This window comes from Apis florea, unplaced genomic scaffold (genome assembly GCF_048593485.1).
Source record: "Apis florea isolate Af1SG1 unplaced genomic scaffold, ASM4859348v1 contig_3791_pilon, whole genome shotgun sequence".
Classification (NCBI taxonomy): Eukaryota; Metazoa; Arthropoda; class Insecta; order Hymenoptera; family Apidae; genus Apis; species Apis florea.
The window spans coordinates 304,425-327,391 of record NW_028256855.1 but is presented as its reverse complement, the minus strand read 5'-3'; the positions used below and the strand labels follow the sequence as shown (position 1 = coordinate 327,391).

The 22,967-nt window shown below is 33.8% G+C and overlaps 1 protein-coding gene across 2 annotated transcripts; it reads left to right on the top strand.

Annotated features, from left to right (window-relative positions):
• Positions 1-878: 878 nt before the first annotated feature.
• Positions 879-22,468, top strand: LOC100868462 (uncharacterized). 2 transcript variants are annotated; one of them, XM_086915523.1, is made up of 14 exons: positions 879-985; positions 1,345-3,764; positions 6,834-6,977; positions 11,686-11,831; positions 11,932-12,104; positions 13,442-13,712; positions 14,075-14,197; positions 14,281-14,451; positions 14,842-15,002; positions 15,071-15,324; positions 15,412-17,400; positions 17,472-19,156; positions 19,237-19,335; positions 19,438-22,468. In XM_086915523.1, the coding sequence occupies exons 2-14, from the start codon at positions 3,704-3,706 to the stop codon at positions 20,581-20,583; spliced, it is 6,423 nt and encodes a 2,140-aa protein (XP_086771649.1). In that variant the 5' UTR covers positions 879-985; positions 1,345-3,703; the 3' UTR covers positions 20,584-22,468. The 2 variants fall into 2 exon arrangements, with proteins under 2 accessions (XP_086771649.1, XP_086771650.1); XM_086915524.1 differs by lacking the exon at positions 879-985 and having other exon boundaries at positions 1,182-2,785; positions 3,093-3,764.
• Positions 22,469-22,967: the final 499 nt, after the last annotated feature.

The window sequence follows — 22,967 nt, the reverse complement described above, 5'->3', positions numbered from 1 at the left end:
AGAGATCTCAGTTATCAGGGAACCGAGTTAACCGTGTTAAGTCTCCGATGATTGTACACCCTTTCTCGAAACCATTCTCACGATCACCCAGTGTCGATGACGATCACTTTTCAGCGATCGGCATCACAGTCGATATCGACCTTTTTTTGGTTATCACCACGATCGATCGCGATTTAGAGAAATTTTGAATTCATAAAAAAAAAAAAAAGAATCGAATTATATTTTGAAGATAAAATTTAAAATTTTGAAAATTAAATAAACATGAAAATTTATTTCTTTTTTATCGTAAAATATTCTAAGAAAATAAATAAAAAAAACATTTAATATTCAATAAACGAGACAATTATCACTTATTTTTACAGTTAATAAACTTAACAGTTCAAAAATTCGCAAATCGCGCATAATTAAATCACCTAATAATTACGAGCGTAACTGTACCTGGTAATTTAGAATCCACCATCGGGCGAAAAAAAAAAACCAATCGATTTGTTATCAACAATGACCGATCGTACACGGATAGAAGATTGAAAGAAGTCAAGTCTCGCGTTAATACCTTTTAACGCGAAAAATAACGTGAAAAAAAGAAAAGAAAAAAGCGAAATGTCGGATGATGTAACGGATGTACGCGCGACAATATCCATTATCGATTAGCATACGTCGTCGATTAATCCATCCGCAACTGTGGATGCTGTGAATAGGCCAGTAAACACGTGCACGTTGCTGGAGAAGGATGATTCTAATTGTTCGAGGTACAGTTCGAGCCAGGCTGTCGTGACGTTTGCTTCTGGCCGTGATTCAGGTAGAAAACACACACACTTTTTTTTTTTTTTTTCGCAAATAGCTTGGATCGTATTATCGTGGTAATAAATGTCCGGAGACAGTGCAGTTGAATCATCGTAACAGAATTCACCGTTCAATTCCTTCGTCCCTTCCTTGTCTCCTCTCGAAAACGAGTTTTTGTTGTGTGTGCGTTACGCGTTAAAGAGTGAGTAAACCAAGCGTTACCCGAGCGAAAAACATTTTTTTTTTTTCCCTTTATTTTTCTTTTCTTTTCTTTTCTTTTTTCTTCTTCTCTTTTTTCTTTTTAATTTCGATTTCGAAAATTAATGAAAAGAAGTTAAGACTTTTTCTTTTTTTTTGGTTAATTTTCAAGTTTTATTCTCGAGTTTTTTTTATCCGTAATTCTCTTTTTTTTTTTTTTAAATTCTTTCCTCATTTATGCCTATTTTATGTTTCGACATCATTGTAATTTTAATTTCAATAATTCTCTGGTAAAATTATAAACCGTAGAATCAGTAATAAATTAATAGAAATACGTTATAATTCAATTCAATTCCTTTGCAGAAAATCTTTTAACGAGAAGATATGTGAATTTAATTTTGTCATAAAAAAAAAAATGCTTAAAAGTTATACGCGAGAATTGATCGAAGAAAAATTACTGCTTAATCAAAAATTTTGATCAGATCAACGTACAAATGTAACAAGTGGAATACAATAAAGAGAAAATAATTGCAATATCTGGATAATCATAAATGAATCACGCTGTATATCGAATTGTAATCGTTCGTGCTAAGCTTTAAAAAAAGAAGAAGAAGAAGAAGAAGAAGAAAAATCTATTAAAGAGAAAAAAAAAATTCTCTGAGGATGCTTAAAGTGACAAAGACGACAGTGCAAATATCACGTGGATGAAAGTGTTGTATATACTTGACAGTTCGATTGCAGAAGAAGGAGAATTGTGGTCGCCCTAACTCGGTCGTCTAATGAAACATTAATCCCACGCGGCAAGTTACTAACAATTCTATATACTGTTGTATTTATACTTGGGTAATATTACGCGATTATTACTCGATGGAAAACTGTTTCGATTTGAGGTCATGAGTCGAAGGCGCGCTTAATTTTTTCATCCCGGTGAAAAGTTTTTCCTCTCAATGTTGCATACTGACACGTGTACCGCTTAATATTCATTTGTGTTTCATTCGAGTATGAAATTAGAAATTATTTTTCTCGAAGATACAAAGGAATATCTTTCCAACGAAGAATCGATTTGAAGAGAGGAAAGTAACAAGTAAATAAATAAAAAAAAAAAAAAATGCGTAAAAAGTAGAAAAGTTGGAGAAAAATAAGGCAGATTAATCTTAACGGATCATCGAGTTCGTGGTAATTGAAAAATCGTGGAATCACGCGTATACGCTTGGTATAAAATATCCTTGTAAGAAAGTGGAGTGAGAAAAAAGTCGTTAAGGAAACACGATACATTTCCTTGCATTAGGGTCTTCTATCCAAGGTCAATGTTGAAATTCCCACAAGGATCACAGGAACCTCTTATTTCTTGTTTAGAATCAAAAATTCTCGATTAGCCACGCTTCGTTAAACTCGATCCTCCACGCACTGTGCCATTGAAATTTCCCGTTACACGTGTTTACAGCCGCTTATAATGCATCTTAATTGCCTTTTCGTGTGAATCTTACGTAATTCCGTTCCTTTGATCCACCCACGCTTGCAACAAGCATTGCCAAAAATAACACGTTGTGAAGCAATCCGAAAACCCGTTCGCGGGATCCTCTCTAAATGCTCCAATCATTATTGTCAATAATTCTATTTATAAAAATTCTTCTCCACGATAATATCGAGTTTACACGTTGATTATAAATATGAAATATTCAAATTTGGAGGATCGAAGATCGACTCAACATTCCGACCTGATCTAACTCTTCATCTGTCGATTCATCAGAAAATGGAGTGATTTCAACGACTTAGAGAGCGAGTCTTTCTCTCACGAAGAATCGTAAGAGTTATTTCTACGTTTCCTTATTTCTCTCTAATCGTTCTAATTTCATCAAAATTTTTCACTAAATTATCCAAATTATCCAAATAATTTCCACGATTCCGTTCTCTGAAGATAGAAGAAATACGATGTCAAAAATATTATATATAGGAATTTTCAATATTTGTTACAAAATTAAAACTGCAAAAATACCCGTTTTATCTCGTAGAATCTTAACTCTAATTCGCTTGCATTGAAAAATTGGATCGCGAATGGGGAAACGATCCTTCTCCTAATTATCTATTAATCTTTAAAAATTCAATTTCAGAAAAAGAAAAGAAAGTTAAACGATCTCTTCCGAAACCCAAGAATCATCGGCACGAAAAGAGAGGAAAAACTTTTGCTCGCCGTAACGTAAGCGAGCAAACGTAACACGGAAAGTGTCCGGATCTGGGCCAGTACCCGCGTCAAAACCCCACCCGGCCATCCGTTATAATCTCCCTCTTTGATCCAACCCGTACCCCTTGGCGGGGCACCGTCTCTCCCTCGATCCTCGTGTTTTGCGCGCCGCTAGGCCATCCGTTCGGGCAGGGTTTGTACTAAGTGTCCACGTATCCTCCTCGAAGGTTCAGTTCGGAACGCGCACTCGAACTCGAAGGATCCCTCGAAGCCTCCTTTGATCCCCCACTCAACACAGGAAACGTGCGGAAAGAGAGAGGCTTTCCTCTTGCTATCTGGCGGACAAACGAACGACACCTTCCAACCTGTTGCAACCTGTTCGCTGGATCGTCGTCGCTGGATCGACGCGTCGATCTTTGGCGATTTTTGATCATCCATGAGCGGCGACTCCTCTCGGGGCGAGGAGACACGGAGTTTGGATTACAGCCGAGGAGGGAGGATTATCGATATTGAGCGGATTCGAGGCGTAAGATTGGAGGGATGATCGACAGGACAGGGTTCGCGGTCCTTCTCGGGCTGCTCGGCCTTGCTTGCGGCTTGCGTAAGTCTGCTTTCACGTTTTCTTTCTAAAAATTTGTTTCGTTGCTCTTTTGTCGAAGTGATATGTTCTTTTTTTTTTTTCTTTTTCTTTCTCGAATATTGAAAATTTGGGGTGAAGTTAGATACGTGGATTTGTTTATGTAGAATGGAACGTGATTGTGTTATTTGGGTAAAAAATTGTGTAATTTTTTTTCGTTAATATCTTGGCTTGAAAATTATTGGTTATCGATAAGGTTGAATATAAGGGATTTGAAGGATTTGTTTTTGGAGTTTTAGAGAGAGAATGGAAATTGATTGCGTGTTTTTTTTTTTATATATTTTTTTTAATACGTAATTTTATATTTTAACGATTGTTAAAATATAAATTATTGCATCGATAATGATCATCTCTGCCACTTTATAGAATGGAGATTGATTAAAAACTCTTAACTGAACAATTTTTTGTACAAAACTTTTGATGAAGATTTTTTATTTATAATGATCAGAAGATGTCATATCATTCTATTTACTCAATTCGTAAAGAATCTTTGGAATTTTATGGAATGGAATCCGATTAAGATAACAATTTAAAAAATTTACATAGTTTTTTATCATCATGACACAATGTCAATGCATATTTTCATCTATAAATATATATAATAGTTGTGAAGATACAAGCTGTTACGTCAATGATAAGAAAGTGTTATTCTGTTCCATCAGCAAAATTAAATAGCTTTGAATTTCGTGATATGGAAATTTGATTGAGCTTGACTAATTTGAAACTTTGAACAATCATTCTTTGAATAGATTTTTTTTTTTTGTACACAAATTTTGAACCATCATGGAAATATAATATTGTGGATTTTAATGAATGAAAATATGGCATCAATAACAACTGAAAGTGTTAATACTGAAAGTGTTAATACTGAAAGTATTCATAAAACTAATCGTTTTGTTTAATATACAAATATGAAGAAATAAGTTTTATATTTCCTTTTTATTACTCGTACTGATTAACAATTAAATAATTGCTGTTATAGAGATAGATAGAATAATACTCAAGCATTTATGAATGATTATATTTTAACGAGCATAACCCATTCTAATCTCGTTTGAAACATATTTATTTATATCATTAGAGAAACTCATTAAAAGTTAAGATTCTCATCTGATAATTACTTCATCTGTGAGATAGATTCACATTTTGACTCAGATTCATTTTTAATTCTATATTAATTAATGTAATTTAAGAAACGAGAAATCAATCTGATAGACTTGTTTTAAAACCTTAAACTGTCGTGTCCACTGAATGAAAGTAATAATGAATGGATTGTGCCTAACGAAATTGTGTATTAGTTGAAGTATATCATTACCTCCTGTTCTGCATTAATCACGTTATTCATCTTAGTTTAAATTCTTCTAAATTTTCTTTCTTTCCTCGATCAATTCCTAAAAACATTTACACAATTTACCTAAGTAAATTCAACCTGTACAAATATTTTCTTTCAAAGATTCTACATTCGAATTTTTCAACATTTTTTAAAAGTTGATTGTAAAACAATAAACTCGATCGATTACATATTATTCGAACCACTGCATGAATATAATAAAATCCTCCATTCAGAACAGCAAAATTTTGGATTCCATCTTGGATTTTGAAACGAAGCTTACAAATATCGATCGTGATCACCACATCTTCTTCGCGATTTCGCGATCGCGGGTAGACGATATCGGGAACACGTTGTCCTCTAAGGTTAGATTACGCCATCGACAACTGGAGCAACGATCCATACAAGGATGGCGCCATTTACGTCGTTAAATCCGGTCGATCTTCGTAAGCACGTGCAACGATGCTCGAGAATCGGATTCCTTGGAGGCGCGTCTGCATCTTGGATAAAAATCGGAACTTTCGTTTTCGAACTTGGGCATGGATCACGCGATTTGAGAAAATAAGATCCGTGTGCGTGTGCACTTTCTCCCAACTTGAGCAACTTTTCTCGAATTTGAGATTATTGTTATGTACAGGATGTATAAGATAATAATGTAGTGTTAATGTTAATTTTAACTTTTCACTCGGTAATCACTCGGACGGATTGTTAGAAATTTTATTTGGATTATGGGTGGATAATCGTTTATCTATAAATACAGGAAATTCTATCGAAGGTCGATGAAATACTTTATCTGTAAATTTGAAGTTTTCAATTACACCTTGATTTCTATAAAATTCGTAATAACTTTTCAATTTTGATCGAAACATAGAACGATTATAATATAAAAATATCATCATCTCGAAGTCGGAATATTTAAGAGTGTTATTAATACTAATTTGAGTTTGAATAAAAATTACTTACGTATACTAAAATATTCCACTTCAAACAGAAAACCAAGCTAAATCTTTACCGAAATCAATCTAATTCTTCTAATTCGAGAATCTAATTCTAATTTAAAAATATCAAAAAATTAGATCATCGTAATTAAAATTTTAAAAAACTTCCAACTTCCCTCCTCCTTCGTTCCTCGTCATGGAAACGCTTTTCTCGAAGTCTGGACATTAATATTAAAATTTGTTGATAATAAATGTCACAGCTATCATCCTCCTCTGTCAAGACATCCTCTTTTCCTCGTCGACGAGCCGCAAGGCCTATGCAAACGATTATTATAGCAACGGTTGCATAGCGTACGCGAAGGATGATGTCAACGTTCAATCAATGTGCATAACAAACAGATCTAACCAAACCTACTAATTTTTGGCTCGTTTATTTTTTTTTTTTTTTTTTTCGCTCACGGCCACGGAATATTACCGTTAATTTTGTTGTAATCGTGCCAAGTTCATTAAACACGAAGACATTGAAATAATATTGACAAACAATTATGATATCTTGATTTTGTCGATTTATAATCAGTATGGATTATGTTAATTTTTTTTCTTTTTTTTTTTTAAGAATGTTTAGACTGCTATTGTGATTAATTGATCGCAATCAGGGGTATCGAAGTTCAGGGTATAATAATGTTGAAAATAAGAGATAAGTCTAACAAGTAAATATGAAGAATTGTTAATAATTTATTCCTATATCTCATTGATTGATTTCAGAATGCCCGAAACAGAAGATATCACCAGGAAGAGAGGTGGTCTGTTACACTTCCGTTTCCGAGGTGGGACAGTTAACGGAAGCTGTTTGCAGATGCACCACTTTGGTCCAAAAAGGCCTCGACGTGCGAAATCTTTCGGTTTCCGGTAAGTCCAAGTTTTCGTTTTTCCATCTTTGCGACACGGTGGACGTGCAAAACTGTACATAGTTTGTTTGTGAAAGACAGATTCCTCGATTCTTGATAGTAGCGATGATCGAAGCCAGATGATTGTATCAAATGGTTTTCCACTCGTTATGGAAGAAAAAAAAAAAGAAGAAGAAGAAGAAGGAAAAAACAAAACGGTGTGGAAAGATCTTGTTGATATATCAGGAAAACATTCTTGGAAATGGATTTTTTCCTTAAAAAAAAGTTTTTCAAACGATTAAGATTTCTCATGCTGATTAAGCCTAAACGATAAATCAACGGGCGAGAAGAAAAATGTTAATTACGCGTGTCAAATCGGAAATTTAATAGATAAGAGTATCGTTTTTTTAAAAATATGATTGCGATTCAAAATGTAATTACGATCATTTTCTTGATATATTTATATCGTATTTATCGTATTATTTCTAAGTAAGGTAATTGGCATGGAATTAAAAATTTTTGAAACGAAATATTATCGATCCAAGGATAAAAATTAAAGAATAAAAAAAGAAAAAATTGATTCAAGATACGGTTAAAAATCAGAGAAGGTTTTTTATTAGAAATAGATTAGTTATTAATAATTTCTTGTTTTCTTTTATAAACAACGATTAAATGTTTATCAATCGTTAAACGTTGCATAATTCATACGATTATGCTTTTTGCGGTTGCATAAAACACAGCATCCATGGAGGTGCAGCTGCATCCTTGCACTTGCAACAGGATATCGAAATCCAACCACGAGAGACGGTGTATTCTTACATTCGATGATATTGTCACTCTTGAGAAACCAATTCTCGGTTCCCTCATCAAACTTCTGTACACGCACGTAATTTATGATGATTTTCTCGATGATTTAACTCCATCGTTTATCATCGATATTTCGATACTAAATCGTTCGTTTTTCAATCAAAATGACTCACTGGCTATATTTATCCTATTTATTAATAATTCCACGTTAATGAAAAATTGTTACGTTGTTCGTTCTTCCAATCAACAAATTGTACTTACATGTACATTATTTCTTTTGGAATATTGAAAAATAATTGTATCATCATATAATTATGTGATTATCTCTTCTCAAAAATATTATTATTATTATTATTTACGTGATTAACGATTTAATCGGTGTTATTTTAATAAATCGATATAAATTATTATTTTTATCAAGATTAAATAAAATCAGATTTGCAATAATTGGTCAATTATATAAAAATTAGAGGATAAAATGAAAATTCTATTAAGGAGCAAAACAAAGTCGAAGACTTTCCTTGAACCGGAATGAACAAAAGAATCGAAAAAGAAAAATACTGTTCGTGTCGGAAGTGCGTCCAGAATGCATAAAATCGAGAAGCGTGTCTGTCTCGCGAAGACGTCGTTAAAATATTCATAGAAGACAATGCTCGATGAATATTCAGCTGTGAGCCGATCTTGTTAAATCTTGAATGAACATCTCACGTTGCTTTTCTTTTCTTTTTTATTTATTCCGTGTCAAAAGTTAACACTTCTCGAGACTTTGATGTACCAATTAATTTGCATCTTGGAATCCTGAACGAGAGGATTATATTTCGTAATTTTTGACGAAATGTCAATTCAATTGATATTTACTTATTAAAAAAAAAAAAATGTCGAAATAGTTGTTCAATTAACAACGTTCAATGACTTATCAAACCTGTAATTATGTAAATTAAGTTCCTCGAGCTCCTGTAAAGATATTTCCATCTTTATTTATCTCTATGTATATAATATTTTCTTTTATTTTATTATTAATTATAAAGTTTTACTAGAAAACGTGTTACAAGAAAATATAATTTATCTCGTGGTTGGATGTGTATATCATTATAAATTGTATAATCAAATTTTGAATATTTGAATGAAATAATATTATTCTCGTGTTTTCGTAATAATTTGATAAAGATTATTTGAGAAATAAAAAAATTAGAATGATTCCCTTTTCTATTGTAAAACAAAAATTTTATACTTAATAAAATCATTGATATTCTCGGAATGCGTCGGTGAAACATCGGTTGTGAAACATAACCTTCCGTTTCATTTTATCGAGAAATTAATAATTCACCACTTTGATTTTCTTTTTCTTCGCTTATTTACACGCCTTCACTTTGCAATAAGATCTACTTTATTATTAATAAAATTGCAACAGCCACTTTATTTATTCCCATAAATCTCGCCATCTTTCCATCCGAGATCGATCGTCGAAACCCGCAAAATTCGAACCTTTAAGGGACGAGATCGCGTTGTGCAACACGAAAAAACAACCTTGATCAAACAACCGATCGAAAGAAGAAGAAAAAAAGAGTCAAAAAGAAAAATCGAACAGATTTCGAAATTTCGCCAAAATCAATTTGTTATGCATAACGGAATGGTGGTTGGCTGACGACGGTATGTCACGCGTGAAATTTCGATATTTTTGGCCGCGCAGACCGGGAATCACGGAGGTGCGATTAAAAGGAAGAAAAGGAAGTGTGAATACGAGATGAGAAGAAACGGAAATGAGGGCGAAATGAGGTGAAAAACTCGAGGGACGAGGACAGAAGTCGTGTCTACACGAGCCACGTTTGTGACATAATCGCTCGAAAACGAGTATCCATACGAGTATTCTTCTTTTTCTTCTTTTTCTTCTCTGCGACCGTTGCCCATGAATGGTCGCGTTCGACCCGTCTCGTCTCGTGGTATTAAACGTCTTTTCGATAACGAAAGGAGCCAGTTTCAATTAAAATCGAATGGCAGGGACGAATTGGAAAGGGTTCAAGGCGAAACCTTCGCTCTTCTGTTTTTTTCCTCTTCTTTCTTTTTTTTTTTTTTTTTTTAGTTGAAAAACCATGCTAATTGATCCGATTGGATTGTTGATACGACAGAATTATTTTTGTATAGGATGTTTGGGAATAAAGGAATTTAGATTTGTTGAGAAAAATAGGAATTTTTAATGAGGAGACAAATAAAAATCTTTCTTTTTCTTTTTTTTGGATTTCTGATATTGTATTTATTTGAGGATGAATAGAATTATTTGAAAAGGAATTAAGAAATGAGAGTATTGGACGATATGTTTTTGTTGGAGGAAGATAAAAATTAATTAGAAATTTTAAAATTTAATTTTAAAGTAGAATCGAATATTCGAATTAATTTTTAATTCAATCACGAAGAAAGAATAAATATCGTTAAAAAGAACTAAAAACCATTTACGAAATGGAATAGTGAATCGCATTCGGTTAAAAAAAATAGAATTAAATTAGATCGATATAAATTCAAACAAGAGTCGTTCGTGCGAGTTTCGAAAAATGTTTGTCAAGCCCAGACCAAATTCGTGCATGGGTGTGGCTAATGAAACAGCGGGGACAGTGGCGTTGAAAGTGGTTCTTATAGATGATCCAGATGTAACGAATATCACTTTCCCTCGCATGCCGTTGAATCTTATTTCGTGTATCAACGTTCGATCTCGTTCCTTTAAAATCTAGCTTCATTTCCAACTGACAAATATCACGATAAATTTTTACGTGCCTTTTTTTTTTTTTTTTTTTTTCTTTCGAAAATCCACTTTCGCGGATCCATTTATAAAAAATAAAAATAAATAATCATTATTGTACTCGCGTTACATAATTTCTCTCGTGTAGTAAATTTTTTAGCATAATTACATATTGCAAAAAATTACATAAAACCATGAAAACTATAATCGATCAAGCGTATATGGAAATTTTGAACCAGTTCACGCGTGCCCCCCTTTTTACAAGTATTTTCGAAGGAAGAAAAATATTAATCGAAGCATCGTGTCGTCAAATTATTACAGGGTGTAACTTTAAGTAATTTCGTTTCGTGACTGAATTTTTATTTTTCAAATGATTATCTTTTTTTTTATTTTATCCTTATTATTAATTTTTTTACGTGAAAGTTGTAGTTTATGTGAAAGTTTTTTCAACATTATAGATATCCTTCAAAAATTTAAAAAAAGAAAATTAATGTCACTTACTTACATGAAGTAAGATTTTCAAATTTATTATGAAGTGAGATCGAGATTTCGATTTTGTTCAATTAAATTCAAATCTACTCTTTATGCAAAGTATCATATATAGTGAAAATTACTAAATTAATTAATGGAAAAAATAATATAATGGAAAGAAGATTAATAAATAAAGATAGGATATTGTAAAATAGAAAGTAACTTTTATCAACAATCACTGTCAAAATCTATTACAAAAATACGTGAAAGTTCGTGATTAATTGTATGGAGACATTTCTTCTAACTGCATCGTGTTGATTGTGCGACGAGATCGACAATCATGGAAAGGAAGCCGGAAATTCTTGGCAAAACAGTTTTTATTCTACAAGTGAACGTTACTATCGCTAAATCTGACAATTAGGTGAGTATCTCTAATGAGGAAAAATTGTGGTAATTTATAGGGTTAGAAAAAAGTTAATGCAATAACCAAGCCTTCAAAAAAAAATGCAGAACGATGTAATTATAAAGAAATTGCAAGAAAATACATTATAAAAATAAGAAATTTTTAACACTCAAAAAAATGTTCAAACTTCTTATAAATATAATTAAACGAAAATTACTTACATTTAAAAAATTCCTTCGTTCTTTTAACGATAATTGTTTAACAATCTATCAATATATCAAAGTAATTAAAGTTTCGATTTTATTAATTTCTTTCTAGAATTGGAAAACTTCCGGAAATCATTGAAGGAGATTGTCCCAACTCTTCAGTTCGTGATTTCCGTGGACGATCCTGCACAAACGTTGAGAACTTCCGGCACAATTCGCCAAGAGATCACGGCTCGTTTGATCGGAGTTTTGAAAGAGGCAATTTCACATTTTTATTATCAAAAAAAAAAAAAAAAAAGGAAAAAGTCGCAACGATTCATTTTCGAACGAATTCTATTTTCGATCGATCTATCCACAGGTTGATGGACTCGAGTTGAACATGACTGCTGGAACAAAGGAACGTTTAACCCATTTTGTGAAAGGTTTGAAAGACGAGTTCGTGAGGAAATCGTACGACAAGAGAATCTTCTTGCTCCTACCCACGAAATCGGAGGACTTGGCCAAACAATACGACTTGAAAGAATTATCCAAGTAAGAAATAAAATTTTAAAAGCTCGATAAATTACAAGCTTGAACTAGAGCTTCACAAAATTTTAATTCACCATATTTTATAACTTTTTCATAAAATTCATTTTTATTAAACTGAACTAAGATATTATTTTCAACGAAAAATTTCACGTTACATAATTTTAACGCGATATCATTCGAATAACTCTCTCAATTTTTCTCCTCGCAATCAATAATTGTTGACACTTCTTTCAACTTTCCTTAAACTCTCAGACATCTATCCCAACTATTCCCTTTTCCAGCCGTGAAAAAACGTCCCAACTTGTAACCAGACCTAAGCCAGACACATAGCATCTCGAAGCTCGATTGCATTTAAGTTCATGAATTATTGACCGACAATCGGAGTGAAAACGGATTCAGCAAAAAAAAAAAAAAAAAAAAAAGAAACCACTCACGTTACACGTCCATGCTCGACGTATCTGCCTAACCTTGTGCCAATTCTTGGTCGGATAACGCATTAGGAATGCCGCGACAAGTCGATGCGCCTCGTTCTCGGTCGATCCTTTGCTTGATTTTCACGCGCCTTGCAATTAACGTGGTCGCTTTAGATGACAGGCGTAGCACACGTCGTTTGCCACTTTTGTCATTGAATATGGACGAGGGTTCAAGGAACGAGAAGAAATGCGAATGAGATCGAAATTATCGAGAACGACAATGGATGCTTTAGACAATTGGACGTTGCGTTACAGGGCAAAGTGGAACGAAAGAAGAAGAATTTTCCTTTTGCTCGTTGATCGTTTCTAATAATAAAAATTACGTGTGGCGTATAAAAAATATTAAAATATGATCGAAAAAAAATTAATCTTGCCTATAATATATATATACAGTAACTTCTTTTGCTTATTGATGATATCTATAATAATAGCAATTGAAAGTGTATGATAATGTTTGTAAAGGATTTTTAAAGACGAGATATCGTGTAGATAATATAGATAACAAACCTATTACCTATGATTCTTTTCATGCTATGCGAAATATTTCATCGCATATGCATGAGTTTTAGTTTTAGTTGTAACTCGAGACGCATTCTTGAAATATGAATGAGATAGTTATCGAGACGACACTTATTAGCGGCAATCGTGATCAGCTTGTACAAACTATTCCGGAACTATTACGTTGTTTCGAAACAACACGTGTTTATATGTATATTTTCAGAAATGATTCAGGAATAGAATAAATCGACTAACGATTATCCTTCCCCTCCCTCCATTCTCTTCTTCTCTTTCTTCCTCTTCTTCTTTCATTCCTCTCCGCATAAGTGTGCATAAATGCAAATGGAGTTCCGTGTTTTTCGCCGACAGGTACGTGGATCTATTCACGGTACCCACGCATTACCTGGTCGAAGATGACGAGTCTTATCGTACGTTCCATCCGTCACGATTGATGGGTCTCTTCGACATGTTCAACGCGGATAGTCTGATCGACTTGATTAGCGGATTGGGCGCGCCCAAGAGGAAAATCTTGGTGTCCGTGCCGTCAAGCGCTTACAAGTTTACGCTCAAGGATCGGGACGAGAATGCCCCGAGCGCGGCCACCGAGGAGATGCAACCGATTGTCATTGATCAGAAACAGGTGTGAGGTCAATTTATATGAACAATTTTTGGAAAATAATGGAGGAGAATGGAACTTTGGATTAAGAGGTTGATCGATTGATCGTAAATCGTAATCTTTTTACTTTTAATTGATGGTGTATCTTGGATGAAATAGAAGAAAATTTTTGATTTTAAAGGTGTAGAATTTATGAGGGGAGATTAATATAGAGGAAGATAAAATTTATTTTGAAAATTTAATTCGTAGAGTATTGTATCGAGAAAATGTTTTTAAGATTTTTACGTTAGAGGTTTACTTACAATGCTACACCTGCAATGATAAATTAAATCTTGTATAAATTGAACGAATGGAACTTGTGTTGTTTATACTTATTATACTTTCAGTTATGCGATTTGATGAATAAAGGAGAGTGGACGGTGGAAAGAGACGAAGATCTTACTGCTCCTTACTCTTTTAAGGACAAAATGTGGATTGCTTTTGAAGATAGAATATCGGTTTCAATTAAAGTGAGAGGAATATTCATTTTTATTTTTATTTTCATTTTCAAAATTATTTCACAATTGATGATTTTTATGATTGATTTTTGAAGGGAAAATACGTGCTGGTTCGAGATCTCCCTGGATTAGGTGTTCACGATATAGAGAATGATTTTAAAACGAAATGTGGCGCGCCTATCACGCATGAGATTCATCATTCGTTCATGGATTTCAAGAGGAAGTCTAGAGCTGCTGTGTTAAATGCTTTGGAAGATGATTTACACGTAAATAAAAATAATTGGACTCTTATTAACGTTAATTAACATCTACATCTTTAAATATTTCTTGTTGGACAATGGAATATTTTGAGAAGGATCTTACATTCCTTTTATTATCATTCGATGTAACTCTAATGCTTTACTTAATTTTCGAAATTTTATAAAATTAATTTTATTAATCGAAATCTTCATTTTTTGGTGAAATTTCAAAATCATAAATTATATATCGATAGATACATAGATAATTCCAACATTATTTAAATTGATTTCAATTTTATTATAAGAAATTTGCTGTTTTACTTTATTAATGATATACATATTTTATTCTTGCCAATAATATAATAGTTTTCTTAAATATTCAACTTACTATATAAAATTAAATTATTTTTTTTTCAGCAAAGAGAACTTGAATATTCGACTAAAGTCAAATCATCCGAGTTTCGAGTTGTTCGCGTTGTAGATACAGAAGGACACATCAGAGTGGTTCGAGAGAACACTCAAACCGAGTTCACTTGCTCCAGACAAGGCTACTTCGTCCATCCTAAGAGTTGCAACAGGTACAATATATCCCAATTGCAAATTAATCATTGTATAAAATTTTCCTATTTTTTTTTTTTTTTAACAGATTTTATCGATGCGTGAAATTTAATCAAGAAGTGGAAGATTACTCCGTGTTCGAGTTCGATTGTCCAGCAGGTTTATCTTTCGACGAGAGTACAGAAGTTTGTGTTTGGCCAGGTTCCATGCCAGAAGGATCTCCATGTCCTGGAAGCAGCGAAATTGCACCTGTGACACGAGTAAGATTCCATTGTCCATCCCAAACTGGCTACTTCGCGGATCCTCAAAATCCTCGTTGGTTCTTCGCCTGCATCGATCTAGGTTTGTATCTCTCGTTTATTTATTTATTTCCTTCTTTTTCAATTTCATAATTTGAAATATATGATTAATGGAAAATTATCACGATAGGAGGACCAGAAATAATGGCCTACGAGTTTCGTTGCCCGTACGGTTTGATTTTCGACGAGCAAAAATTAATTTGCGAATGGCCTTGGCTGGTAGTAAGCTATTCCGGTAGTGGTTACACAGGATCGGAATATGACAGCAGAGGATATGGCACAGGATCCACTCCAGGTACTGGAGGATATTATACTGGAGCATTACCTCATGGATACACGGGAACACTGGGAGGAGGAGGAGGTGGATATACTGGTACAACGGTTGGTACTGGATCAGGATTTTCTGGATCAGCTGGAATTGGATCCACTTTTGGACAAGGAATTGGAGGACATACTGGCACAACGGTAACAAAAGGCTATGGAACATCGTATGGTGATCAAGGGTTTGGTGGATTCTCAACAGAAGTAGGAGGCCATGGAACTTTATTTAATCAAGGAGCTAACGATTACTCTGTAACAGCTGGAATTGGATACACTGGTTCGACAGGAATAGGAGGAGGTCATGGAGTTACGTATACCAGCCAGGAAACTGGTAGTTATTCTGGAACTGGTAGAGAATATTCTGGATCAGCAGGAGTAGATCATGGAACAACGTATGGTCAAAAAACTGATAGTTATTCTGGAATACCTGGTAAAGGATACTCTGGATCAGTAGGAATAAGTCATGGAACTACATATACTGGTCAAAAAACTGATGGTTATTCTGGAACAACTGGTGCTGTATATTCTGGATCAGCAGGAATAGATCATGGTACTTCCTATACTGATCAAGGATCTATTGGATATTCAGGAACGACTGGAAGTGGATATATTGGAACAGGTACAAGTCAAACAAAAATTGATCATGGATATTCAGGAAGTGGCACGATAAACTATGGTGAAAAAACTAGAAAAACAGGAGCATCTAATTATGATAATCCAAATGCAGGACCAGATCATTATGGATCAACAAATGGAGTATATACAGGATCTCATAATATAGGATATTCAGGAACTGGAATAGGTCAAGTACATACTGGATACACTGGAACAGGTCAAGTATCTACTGGACTATATACTGGAACAGGTCAAGTATCAACTGGATATACTAAACCAGGTCAAGTATCAACTGGATATACAAAACCAGGTCAAGTATCAACTGGATATACAAAACCAGGTCAAGTATCAACTGGATATACTAAACCAGGTCAAGTATTTACTGGATACACTGGAACAGGTCAAGTACCTACTGGATATACTGGGACAGGTCAAGTATCTACTGGATATACTGGAACAGGTCAAATATCTACTGGTTACACTGGAACAGGTCAAGTATCTACTGGACTATATACTGGAGTAGATCAAGGATCAACTGGATATATTAGACCAGATCAAGTATCTACTGGACTATATACTGGATCAGATCAAGGATCAACTGGATATACTAGACCAGGTCAAGTATCTACTGGATACACTGGAACAGGTCAAGCATCTACTGGATATACTGAAACAGGAGGCCTTGGACATACAGAAACAAATCAAATATATAGTGGAGCAACTGGCACAAGTTATACTAGACCCACGTATTCGAGTAAAACTGGTACAAATCTAGAATATTCAGGACAAGATTTTATTAGTCATGGTACTGGATCACAATCAATTGATAAAGGATATCCAGGAACAACAGGTCATGGAGGATATACAAGTGGGACTAATGTGGGATTCACTGATGGATATTCTAGAGGAACTCCTATCATTGTAACAGAAGATTATAATGGATCAGGAATAAAAGATGGTATTTCTACTACAAAATCTCCAGGATCTTCTTATGGATCTACGATATCAGGATCTTCTGCAGCAACTGATTATTCAGGAACTGGATATATTTATACCGGGCAAACAGGAACGAAGTTCTCAGGATCTAGAACAGAAGGCCAAAGTGGACAATCATCGCAGACTCCAATTTATACTTTCAGTGGTACAAGTGGAACTGGATTAACTAATATATATTCACAAACTCGTAAGTTTTCATAAGAATAATTTTATTTGAAAATAATTCAAATATTTAATTTATTATTATTTAATTTATAGCCATTATTGTGGACAAGCCTAATGTACCAACTTGTATTACCATCCAATGTTCTCCTCCACCACCAAGTAGCCAAACTTATACAACAAATGACTACATTTCAAACCACGGAATTACTTCTGAAGCAAACGTTTATCAAGTCACTGGTGGATATACTAAAGGTTTGAATGCTACTTTAGGAAGTCATGTGCCTTCTAGATCATATTATGGAGACGTAATATCCAATGACATCTATAAAATAAAAACAACTGATACTGGTGGTATTGCAACAGGACACGGTGTCCAGGGATCGATCATCACTGGAGATTCCACTCCAGGGACACTTATCACTTATGGAGGCGATTCTGGTACAGTTTTCACAGGTCCTTCCAATCAAGGTAGCATAGCAACTGGAATAAGTCATCCAGGATACACGAAAACTGGCCCAAGTACACCTGGCTACGTGGTCAGTGATGGAATCAAGACTGTCTATGGTTCTGCTAGTCCTGGAACTGTGATATATGGAACATCTACACCTGGTGTCGTAATAACCGGAGCACCAGAAGTTGGAACTGTCGTAAAAGGTCAAACGAGTCATGGATTAGTACTCACAGGACAAACAGCACCTGGAGTTTCTATTGGTGGTTCCATCGATCAAGGAACAATTGGCTCCACAGGACATCACGTGTTTACTGACTCAGGTTATACAACTCCATCTGGAATTGTCACACCAGCATACTCGTATGGAACCAAAATTGCAAGCATGTCACCAGCACATGGCACCAGTTATAAGACTAACGAATATTATGATAATGGAGGACGTGGTACCATTAGATTTAACAACGGCGACGTGACAACCAAATACACAGAAAAAGATATTCCAGACTACAGGCCATCTGGAGAATCAATTCCCCCAGACACTCTTATTCCTGGAAGCAAAGATCGATCTTCATACCCTAGTGGATTTACTAAGACTGGTCCTACCAAGACTGGCTTTACTACTGCTACTTTAGGAGCTGGTGGTAGTTACGTAATTAATACTGGAAAATCAGTTCCAACTCCAAATCCTGAACATATTGGCGCGAAAGCTTTCGAAGGTAATGTAGCAGGGTACACGAAATCGTCCACTGAAAGCAGCGTCAATACAGCCTATTCAGGAGCAACTTCGACATACAATCAAGATATCGATCAGAAATCTAGTCTTTCGAAGAGTCCTGGCTATTCCTATCCCACACCTAGCATTCCATTTGATGGAAGTGGAGTAACGAAAATTTTACCAATCTCCTCGACAGAGGGCAGTTTTATTACTGCAACTACTCCAACACCTTTCTTAAATGTTGAATTGTATAACACGCCAAAATTCAGTGAACCTGTCAGTCCAACTGTAGGCACCTATCAGAGACCAAGTGGTTTCACACGTGCACCTTCGATTGGTACACCTGTTGGTTATACTACTGGACCATTAGACAGTTATAAGACAACTGTCTTTGAAGCAGCTAAAATTCCAATTAGTGTATCCACAGTTCATCCATTGATCGATACTGGATATAAGACTGTTGTATCTTCGACGCCTGTTCCTGTGACCATAAGTCAGGACAAATATCAAACTCAGTCTCAATCCAAATTTAATTTTGCAATAAAAACTACTCAACAGAACGAATATGTTACTAGCACACCACCAACAGTGTTCAAGATATCAGGTCCAGAGGTGTGTCTTTTTCTTAACTATTATAATTTGGAAGATTATTGTTGTGCGATTTACAATAATCTTATTAATAATATTTTTAGTTTGGATCTACTACTCCGTTATCCAGTTCTGGATATTTCACTAAGAACGTGTTTGAAACTGTGACATCTTCTGGCATTTCAGAATCACTGAAACCACAAGTAAATTTTAAGAAAATTTTAATTAATAACTTTATTAATAAGATCATCATTATTTAATCAAGATATATTTATATATTTAAATGATTTTATTCAATTTTTCAGCCTCATTATTTGCCTAGCGGCACAATCTCGCCAGCCATTGATGCAACATACCAATATAGAAAACCAGTACCTAGTGTTACTTATCAATCATCAACACCAACAACTTCTAAAACGTACACTATAGGATCGGTTACTGGTACTGATGGTTCTCCTACGAACGTAGGAATTCCTAAAGAGGAAGTTGGAAAATTGATTACTAATTATAGAGGCAATACCAAATATGTGCCAAATCAATATGACATTTACACAACAGGATCTATTTCTGGAGCAGATTACTCCAAGATTCATCAAGAATCATCAACATCCAGGCCAGGTTATGTTTTATCAACATCCTCAGTCGCTAAAACGACACAATCGCCTTTCTCAGTGACTACTTATTCTGGAGGTTATTCATCCTCGATTACTTATCAAACTACTGCCAAATCGACAGCTGTAGGTAAAGGCAAAGTGATAGTGAAATGGAGTGATCTGCATCCTCTTCTGCTTGGAAAATTAGGCGCAGAATGCACCTGTAGAGGGGATCCTTTCGCCAATCTTAGAGGTCCAGGTTCCAAATTGATTGATTCCTCCAAAGGCAAAGTGGATCTATCCAATTACGACGAATCAGAGATTTACGTAGATCTTGAGAAGGAAAGTGGCTCATACGAGGATAGAGATTACGTAACCAATTACGAATCCTCTAAAGGACCAACTAAGATCTGGAACAATCAAATACAGAGTCATTCTCAAATCCAAGAGACGCCATCATCCAGTTATCTGCCAAGTGTCACTCCTTCAATAAGCCCTAGTACTTCAAGATTCGCTGCCAATTACAGATCTGGAAAGAGTTTGAACAACGTTGGATCCTCTACCAATGTCATTAGTCATCATATCACCAGAAATTTAGATACACCTGTGAACCACTTTGACGGAGATGGTGAATCGGAGGAGATCATAGATGGAGCCACCAACTGTGCTAGACCAGGTTTGTTCAGACATCCCAATTTCTGCAATAAGTTTTACGCTTGCCATTGGGACGAGTGGAAGAAGAAGTTCACGCTCCACATGTTCAACTGCCCTGTGCATTTAACCTTCGATAATGGCGCCGGAGCATGCAATTGGCCGAGCATGGGTCCGGCCTGCCAGGACAATAATTTGTTAGTTTAGGTGGTTCACTGTTCAACAAAGCTTCTCGATCTTACGTATCGCGACATCATCTTCTTCTTTGATATAATTAAATAATTTTGAAGATTTGAAGATAAAATTTGAAGATATGGAGGAAAATTACCGTATCAAATTTCTAAATTTGATTTTACACTTTTCCTAGATTTCAATTTTGTGTAAATATTTGTTGTGTTTTATCTTTTTAATTTAATTTTTTTATAAGTTTTTTCTTATTCATTATTTATTGGTTTAATTTTAGATACTTCCCTTCTGAAAAGTAACAATATCTTTTTCTTCTTTGATCCTCCGGAGAATAAATTAAAAGCATTATTACTTTCATTTGCATCTGGAAGTTGTTTCCTTCGCAATTGTAAATATCACGGTTATTGATTTTTTTCTGAATTTATTGTTTTTAATATGAGTTTCAATCAATCCTTTACGTTGCAAATTTTCTCTATATACACTGTATCATATCTCAGAATATTTATCGTCATTCAAAGTTCTCTTTATTTATTAAAACATATTCTTTTAATGCATAAATAATATTTTAAAATTCTGTGACAAATATTATGAACGTAATAATTTATATTCAATCTGTTTATCATTGAAAAATATATATATATATATAAGTATGAAGGAAAATATTTCTGAGGTTAACAAGAATAAAGACAAAGATTAAAGAGAGATCCAAGGAGATCGAGGTATCGCGATGCGAAAGTACACTGTTCAGAGTGAAAGTCAAGCTGTGCTCACCGATCCGAATCGCGAGAGAGAAAAAGTTGATGCTGTGTGCGATTCGATTGTAAATAACGTCCCCTACTGTTCGAAATTTGTAAATAACGACGAGTTAGCATTAAAAAAAAAAAAAAAAAAAAAAAAAAGAATTAAACGAGGAAAACAAAAGCAAACACAAAAATTAACCCTTTCTGATCTGAATTTTTACTGCCAAATGAAGGAAATATATTGTTGTATATAATCTTTAAGAAAAAAAATGAAGAAAACGAGTAAGAGAGTAAAAGAGATTAATATTTTCTTTTTACAGAAGAATTTAATGATAAACCTTGATCTTAAAAGTCTGTAATTATTTGTTGATATTAGATACAAAAGAGAATATATTTATATAAACAATTGGCAAATTTTTGATAGATTATTTTCATACAGAAGAAATTGAGAAGAGTCGAAATTGAAATTTGTATAAAAAAATAAAATAAATGAAAAAATATATTAAATCTGAGGGAACGAGAAACTGGGTCTAAAAAAATAGTTAAAATTCAAACGAATATTATTATCTCTGTCAATTGTCGTTTATTTTTATTGAATTTTTTTTAAATAATTATTGGCGATTTGCATTTGTATATATTTTATAGGGTAATATCGTGTAAAACAGTAATATGTATTACTGAATATGTCTTCTTTACTAGTTTTTTTCGTACATCCTATCAATGGCGGGAAAATTTTAAATCTTCTTTGCGCACTACTTACATTTAAGCTTATCTTGACTCCGTGTTCATTCCGTTCCTATCTCTCTATTTACTATTTCCCCGCTTCTTCTCGATGCAATTATTATTTATTTGCCGCTTATTACTACTAGAATTTAAGGGTTTATTGCGACAAATCCTTGCAAGATCGTTTTCACATTGACGAGAATTCCCTTTTATTGTCAATTTTGCACACTTTTTAGGTCGAAGCTTCGATAATCGTGCCATTTCATTGTGGTTGTCTAATGTAATGTTACGAAGTTAGAATAAAAATATATAATAATTGTACAAAAAAAAAAAAAAAAAGAAAGCTGTTTCTACTTATTTTGTACTTTTCTTTTTATCTAGATTGCATGTATATTATGTAAAATGTATTTTGCTTATGTTATTAAATAAGAAAAAGAAACACATTTGTCATTTGTCCGTTCAAGTTTTTGTTTGAAGCTAAATTTTTTCATTTAAAGAAGCATGGTTACTTTTTATTTAAAACTGAAAATATTTTTTAATTATTATATTGGCCTCCAAATGAAATTGCAAGTGTCGCCTAAAAATTTTATTAATGTCTAAAAATATATACATTTTTGTATTTTTTATGTTTAAGTTTCAAAAAATGTAATAATTTTAAGTATGAAAGATAAATATAAAATAGGCGAGTAAAACAAATTTCAGAATATTTTAACGTGTTATCTTCTTTCTAATTATATTCTCTTGTTACGAAATCCTAAATGTGAATAAAAATTTTTGCGCTTAAAATTTCAATTTTCAATTAAAAGAATATAATTTAACATGCAAAATTTTTCAAGGAATGTAATAAAATTAATTTTTTAATTTTATCTTTTACTTACCTTTTCATATTTATCTTTTTAGTTGTCATATAAAAAAAATATTTTTCCAACATTTTAATTTTAA